This window comes from Cryptomeria japonica, chromosome 7, assembly GCF_030272615.1.
Source record: "Cryptomeria japonica chromosome 7, Sugi_1.0, whole genome shotgun sequence".
Taxonomy (NCBI): Eukaryota; Viridiplantae; Streptophyta; class Pinopsida; order Cupressales; family Cupressaceae; genus Cryptomeria; species Cryptomeria japonica.
The window spans coordinates 310,490,993-310,498,970 of NC_081411.1; the positions used below are offsets into that span (position 1 = coordinate 310,490,993).

Genomic DNA, 7,978 nt, shown 5'->3' on the forward strand with positions numbered 1-7,978 from the left:
AAAAATATAACATGAAATGATAATATAATAATAATAATTTAATCTAATAATTTTTAAGTGAAATAATGAACAAATATGATATTTTAATAGAAATATAAAAAAATATAATTATAAATATATACTAAGATATAATTTAACTATTACAACCTAGAGTAACACAGACTGAAAATCTTAATATTGGTGAGCCAAGTAATCTTGTGGAGTGGGTAGTTATAAACCTTAAACACAAGAAAAATATCTTTTGTTAGTATAAACGGGACATGCAAGCAAATGAATATAAATTGTAGGCTTCAAGCTGTATATGCTTTGCCTGCAAACCTATAAATATTCCCTTCCTCTGTCCCATGAAAAACAAAGCTATAAAGCCTGCAAAATCCAGAAGCTGGCCATACATTTTGAATGCTGTTACTAATTTTAAGCTTATCAGCTGTCATTTTTTCTATAGTACTTAAATCTTGCAAGCTGACAACCATCCTTCTATAAAAAGGTTAGTGAGCTACAGATAATATTCTATCTCACATTCACCTCTCTTGAGCTTTGTGGAACTTTCTTCTTAACTTACATTAATGGAAGGAAACTACCCACATCTTGAAGGCTCCCCAATGCAAGCTTTTTCACAGGCTCAGCTGTTACAGCAGCAGCAGCCACAAATGTTTCTGCAACAGGTTTTGGAGCTTTACTTTTCATCTTCTTCTGTAATGGGTTTTGAAAGTTTCTGTGTATTCATGATTTGGTTGGAAAATTTAGAGTTGGGTTAGTAAATCTTGTTATGTATATCAATTTGACTCAGAGTTGAAGATTGTGGTTGTAATCAGTTGAGATCTATAGAATTGAATGGCATTTTAATGTTATAGAAAGCATTTTATTTATGATAGATTTTGAAAACTTGAATGTCTTCATGGCCTGGTTTCAAAATATAGAATTGGGTTAGTAAATTTTCTTATCCGTCTCAGTTTGACTTGAATCAGAGTTGAAAGTTTTGCTTGTAAATGGAGATTCCTACAATTGGGTGATATTTAGATGAAAGTGCGAAGAATAATTTTCATTTGGGTGGGTGTGATTGATTTTGAGATGGTGAGGGCCTCGGCTCATATGTTAACCTATGTTTAAATGTTGTGAAATTATTCAAAAGGGTATATGCATATTTTACTGTTTCTGTTGTATTAAGTAGAGATTTTACTTGGGGTTTATTGAGATTTCAAAAGACAATATACTTGAATTTAGGATGTCTCCCTTTGTATTGGTTTTGATTCTTTTGAGTTAGTGAAGCTCATAGCTCAAATGCTAACTACGTTTAATAGGGTGTCTGAATTGAGGGCTGGAATATATACAAATTATCCTGCAGGTTATGGTTGGTTTTATTGTTTTGGCTGTATTTAGTAGAGATTTTGCAGGGTTGGCTTGTATGCAAATGTCAAGACAATATTGTTGACTAATAGGGATATACTTGATTTTGGTTTTGAGTTAGCCATTGTTCAAATGTTAAGCTATGCTTATTGGGTTGTCTGAGTTTAAAGCTTGAGTTCTGACACATTAACAGACCTATTTGCCATTTTGTAGAGACCTACAGAAATTCATAGTTTTTAGATGTGGAGAAACAGTCTGCTAGAGTTAGTTCGGTGTGTTGAAAGCTATCCCACTTATATTAAGATGCCCAGTTTCAAAACTAGAATGTAGAAAAGCCCTCTAACAGGAAATGGGTATTTCTATTGTTTTGGTTGTTTTTAGTTGAGATTTTGCAGAACTTTGGCGTGCTGATATTTCAAGAAACAGTATGCTTCATAGTTGATTTTTGGCATGCTTTCCTTTATTCTAGTTTTTTATTTTGATTTGATGAGGTTCATGGCTCAATTGCCAATCCACATTTATCAGGATCCTTGAGTTAAAAGCTGGGGGCTATACAGAAATTCCACAGCAAGGAAAATGGCTTATTTTTCTTTGCATTTTTTGTATTTAGTAGAAATTTTGCATGATTCCTTTGTACTTTGATGTCAATATATGATATCCTTGATTCTGGATATAATATCCTCATTTAATAGGATATGTTGGCGAGGATCATGGTCTAAATACTAACCACTTATTAGGATGTCAGAGTTCAAAGCTCGACAGCAGAGAAATTCATCAACAGGATACAGGCTTTTTTAAGGTGTCATATTTAGTAGAAATTTACGGAACTGGTGCTGAGATTCGGGGAAATAGTATGCTTAATTGGAGTCGGTTTGTTACAGTAATTTGATTTTGAGTTGGAAATGTACTCGCTCAAATGATTATCCATGTTCATTAGAATTCATGCATTCAAATTGGGTTGTAGAAGATTGAGGAATTCTCCAACAGGGAATAAGTGCTTTTATTGTTCTGATTGTATTTAGTAGAAACTTTAGAATTACATGCCCCAGGGTATAGAGATGTCAAGAAATCATATGCTTGTATATGCTGCTTCTGGATTTGATTGCATGAGTATTCTTTGCATTTACATTTCGGATCATATTTCGTGATCCATTATCAGAATGATAGAGAGTATAAAGAGATTAAAATATGTCAGGAAACCAAATGCTTGTTCTGATAAATGTCAAGATTTTGCTTCAATGAGATGAACTATTGAATAAATGTCAAGATTTTGCTTCAATGAGATGAACTATTCAAAAGTAGGCATGTACTTATGAGGATGCACGAGTTCAAACTTCCCTTATAGAGCAATTCCACAGTAAAGAACAAGCTGAAGGAATTCCTTATGATGATTTACTTTCTGATGTACCTAAACAGAGACCTGTAGACCAATCTATCTAATTCAAATTTGAAAGTTCCTCCTACAGGGGTCTACTCACTCTCATCTTCGTTCCATGCAAATCCAGAAACAACATCTTCAAAGGTTTTGGCAACAGCAAGTGCAGGAGATGAGACAAATTGCAGGTAATCTCAGTTTTTCTTTGCTATTCATAATTCTATTTATTTCAGCACATTGAGTTTCCTTACTCTACACGATAATCATCCTTGGAGTTTCTTCCCTTACAACGTCTGAAAAAGAATGCAAAAAGATTGGAAGTAGTGCACATACTTAGACCTCAGTTCTGAGTCTGTGCGCTTGTGTCTAACACAGTCAAATCACTCATAGAAGCTCATTGAGGTTTTTGGTTCTTCTTTGGCAGAATTCAAGCAGCATCAACTTCCTCTTGCAAGGATCAAGAAAATAATGAAATCTGATGAAGAAGTTAAGGTAGGATTATGAGATGCCTCCCCTATATTAATCCTTCTTGATGATTGAAACTTCATGTTAGGATTTGTCTCAGTAACAAAGATTTGGTCGTCAGATGATAAGCGCAGAAGCTCCAGTCTTATTTTCGAAGGCCTGTGAGCTTTTCATTCTAGAGCTCACTCTGCGTTCATGGTTACATACTGAGGAGAACAAGAGGCGTACATTGCAGAGAAATGACATTGCAGGAGCTGTGAGCAGGGGTGATATACTTGATTTTCTTGTCGACATTGTTCGTAGAGATGATATAAAGGCATGTGTTTGGGTCCCTCATATTTTGGTCATTTGTAGACATTAATGCAATTTCATATCATTTTATTTTCATAGAAATCAGTTCTTTTCTAGATTGATCAGAGAATCCAAAGCATTTTTATAATGTTTTTTTGAAATCTATAACTTACTGTCATTTCTAAATTCTGTTAGGATAGAGATTCAGAGTACTTAAGAAAACCCCCTAGTTTTGTCTTTTGGTGCAGATTTACAATTTGCAACAAAATGATCTATTTTCTCAATCCTTTCTTTATCCTTCCAATCATGGCTGATAGAATACCTTCCAAGCATCTGCGTTTAATTAAACACCGAGTTGTGCATAGTGACTTGAATCATCTTAATTTGTTTAAACAGTTTTGGATTACACATTTGAGATTTCAACAGCTGAACATAATGTTATATGTGTGGATCTATCTCTCATATCATTCCTAGGACAGGGAAAACAGGGGCCATGTTTGAAGGATGGCAGTCTGAGAAGCCATTTTTGGGGAGGGCAGTATAAAAATTAAGCATATGAAAAATCAAAATTTTAAGGGTCAATCAAACTTTACAAGTTCAGTTGTACATGACATCGAGATTCAAGTTTAAATGCTCAAACAATATATCAATTCGAGATTCAGTATTCAATATTTGTTCATTCAAGTATAGCAGAAATACAAACAATTTTTTTTTCTTAATTTCATTATATCAAATGACCCATGACTACAAAATGACAAAATCTTGAACTTTATCCTTTTAATATCAACATTTTTGGCTCTGCCGTTTATCGATTGAAAAAAAGACCCTGACTACAAAATGACAAAATGTCCAGCAAAAGTCATAATAGTAAGATTATAAATATAAAAATATGCAACTCTTACCAGATGCAAATGCAAAATACAAATTGATTGAGGTAATTGTGAGTTGCAAATGGGTAGTGGGTTAATTATAAGGAGAGTTCAGGGTTTGATAAGGGGCATGGGGAACTTTTGGTTCACCATACTCTTCATTCTCTTTTTCAATTTTTAACTATTTCTAAAGAAAAGAAAGGGACAATCAGACATCCCCAGGCATAAGAACAGCTAACGACTGAAAACCTCAGGGACAAGAGATGGGTATGCCGGGTTTTGTAGAGGGGTCCGGGTGGGGGGAAGAGAAGGGCAGATGCAACCCCATGTAATCCTGGTTTAGATTCAACCTTGTACTGATTTTTATTCTAAAATTTTGAGTCTCCTTCAAGACTCATCTGCATGAATAAATTATGAATGGATGAAATATATCATACATTGAAGACTATTAGGATAGGATACTACATGATGGCATAACATGAAAAGGTTGGGCCTAGTTTGAATGAGATCAGTGATTTTATTATAATCCCCTGCATAACCTACTCAATCATGCCCCAGAGAACTAGTGAGAGCTACTGATTTTTATATCCAGCTACTAGCAAAGTTTTTGGGTTCACTGCTCTGTAGTAGTTTTAGTACTCTTGAAATTGCATTTTTGTCTAACTTTTGATATATTTATCTAATTTTTTAGAACAACTTTGTTTAATAAGAGATATGTATAGTAGTTCATGGTCACTCTGTTTTGTGATCCTCCCAGTGTTAAAAAGGATCCTATTACATAGAGAAGAGAAACAAAAAGAAGTTATCATCTTACATGATGCAAGCATGTCAGGCATCTGCTTTGAGGGATTTTTCTTAGAAAATAGGGTGTGAATTCCACTAAACCTATTCTCCCATGTTGGAAATATGGTACATTCCATGAAAAGGTTGGGTCTAGTTTGAATGAGATCAGTGATTTTATTACAACCCCTGCATACCCCACTCAATCATGTCTCAGAGAATTAGTGAGAGCTAGTAATTTTAATATCCAGCTACTAGCTAAGGTTTGGGGTCACTGTTCTGTACTAGTTTTAGTACTCTTGAAATTGCATTTTTATGTAACTTTTGATGTATTTATCTAATATTTTAGAGCAACTTTGCTTAATAAGAGACTTCTATAGTAGTTCATGGTCACTCTGTTTTCAGATCCTCCCAGTGTTAAAAATGGATGCTATTACATAGAGGAGAGAAACAAAAGGAATTATCATCTGAATGGTGCATTTTCACTGCTTCCATTAAACCTATTCTTTCATGATGGAAATATGGTAAATTCCATGAAAAGGTTGGGTCCAGTTTGAATGAGATCAGTGATATTATTACAAACCCCTGCATACCCCACTCAATCATGCTTCAGAGAACTAGTGAGAGCTAGTAATTTTAATATCCAGCTACTAGGAAAGATTTTGGGGTCATTGTTCTGTAATAGTTTTAGTACTCTTCAAATTGCATTTTTGTGTAACTTCTGATGTATCTATCTAATTTGTTAGAACAACTTTTCTTAATAAGAAACTTGTATTGTAGTGCATGGTCATTCTGCTTTCAGATCCTCCCAATTCTATCAATGGATTCTGTTACACAGAGGAGAGAAACAAAAGGAAGTTATCATCTGCATGGTGTATTTCCATTGCAACTACTTTGGGGGATTGTTGATAGAAAATTGGGTGTAAATTCCACTAAACCTATTCTTTCATGATGGAATAATGGTATCTTTACTACTGGAGCCATTCAGGGGTACACTTCATCTTCCCTTAAGATGGAACCATGGAATCTTAACCACCAGTCCTACTTAGGTGTACAGTCCTTACCTTAAAATGTAAATATAGGATCTTCACCATTTGGTCCATTCACACCTACACACATTGACATTTTCCTCGTTCCATTCCACCAATTATTGGTAGCGGGCCAAACATCTAGCCTATGGTCATACCTGCAAAATAAATCCTCAATATCAGATAACCAAATAAGAATTAGGAAGACAGTAACTCATACAATACTTGTAAGACTTATTTTGCAGCAAAGAGATCCCACAAATTGTGCTATCTCATAAAACAAATCCTCTTTCTTAATGGTTTCTTTTGTTGTTGGTTAAACTACAATTGGCTCTATTGCAGGATGAGCAATATGGGGGACACTGGACCGACCTTCCTCATGTTGAATCCATTCCGCCTTATGGAGGAATGCCCTTTCATTTCATGACTTCTCAGCCTTACCATCACAGCCTTCACACTGTATGTATTGACTGTACTAATTGCTTTCAGCTGAATCTTATACCTGGATAAATGAGAATATTAGGTAGTTTTGTATGGAAACAACTATCTAGCCATCAAGATGTACCATTGTATTGATGGTTGGTGCTAAACAATTAAAGTTTTGACTTCTTATTGATGAGAACTGTTGTTAAATTTATTTGAGGCAATGGTACATTGAACAGGCTATAAATGATCCTCATCGATGAGAAATCAAAACTTCAATGTAACATCCAACCATCGATGCCATGGTGCATCCTGATACCCGAATAGCTGTTTCCATTTTGTATAACATGAAATCTGATAACTACTTTCATCATGGTATAAATTCCCCACCACCTTCTTGCACCTCACTGGATTTTTTGTTTTCTGCCTCCCAATTGTTTAAGGAGACTGTGGCCTACACCCAACCGCTGTCTCATGAGCTGATCTCTCAAGAGCCTTTAATGCCAGAGCAGCAACTGATGTACCAACCTCCACAGGTGATTAAAGTTATATAGGTTGATTTATAGAGATTTTATCATATATGACATTTGATTCATATCAAAGAAGATCTGTACAGCTGTAGAATCATATAATTGTTGAACAATATTGGTGTACTCTCCAAGTGTCCAATTCATTAATTTCCTAGCATACTTTAAGAATTATTATTACAACTATTTTTCCTAACATGGTGACTTTTGCAGCATTGATCAGACTGGCTCCTCAAAATTAGCATTGCTTCTGAAAAATCCAGTTGGCAGAAATGGTTCTGTTAGATAATAAAAGCAGCCTCTAAATGTATTGGTTGCCCTCCGAAATGCCAAGTGGAATTTTATTTTATTCAAAAAGAGTAGTGTATACAACGAGTTTATGAAATGTACACAAATTCTTAATTCAACGTTATGGTGTGTTTTTTTTCATACTGAATCAAATTGAATATAAAATGCCAAATTACATCAGATAACTGTAATACTGAGTAACTGTTCTTAACACAGTATTAGCAGTAATATTTAGAAGTTTGCATTGAGAAAATTCAATGAAAGATAGTGCTAATTTTTTAAATATTATTAAAATTTTCATAATATTAACGATCTAAATTATATAGAGAAGAAAGGTTAATGAATTGTAGGCTTTCATAAAATTGTTTAGTAAACTTAATCAATTTAAATATATTTATAGCTTTTTTTTAAAGAACATCTAGAATTAGATATTATAATTTTATTGTTTTAATTATTTTATGTTTTTAGTTTTTTTTTTTAATATTATTATAATTTCACAATATTGATATTTGTTAATGAATTTAAAGTTATATTTTGTTTATCTACTTTGTATAGAAAATTAGAAAAATATTTAATGAATTCTAA

The 7,978-nt window shown here is 33.8% G+C and overlaps 1 protein-coding gene across 2 annotated transcripts; it reads left to right on the forward strand.

The window, feature by feature from the left end:
• Positions 1-249: 249 nt before the first annotated feature.
• Positions 250-7,532, forward strand: LOC131058839 (nuclear transcription factor Y subunit C-2-like). Of its 2 annotated transcripts, none has more exons than XM_059209092.1 (7): positions 250-665; positions 2,814-2,910; positions 3,147-3,214; positions 3,309-3,503; positions 6,498-6,614; positions 7,022-7,114; positions 7,319-7,532. In XM_059209092.1, the coding sequence occupies exons 1-7, from the start codon at positions 567-569 to the stop codon at positions 7,322-7,324; spliced, it is 675 nt and encodes a 224-aa protein (XP_059065075.1). In that variant the 5' UTR covers positions 250-566; the 3' UTR covers positions 7,325-7,532. The 2 variants fall into 2 exon arrangements, with proteins under 2 accessions (XP_059065075.1, XP_059065076.1); XM_059209093.1 differs by having other exon boundaries at positions 254-487.
• Positions 7,533-7,978: the final 446 nt, after the last annotated feature.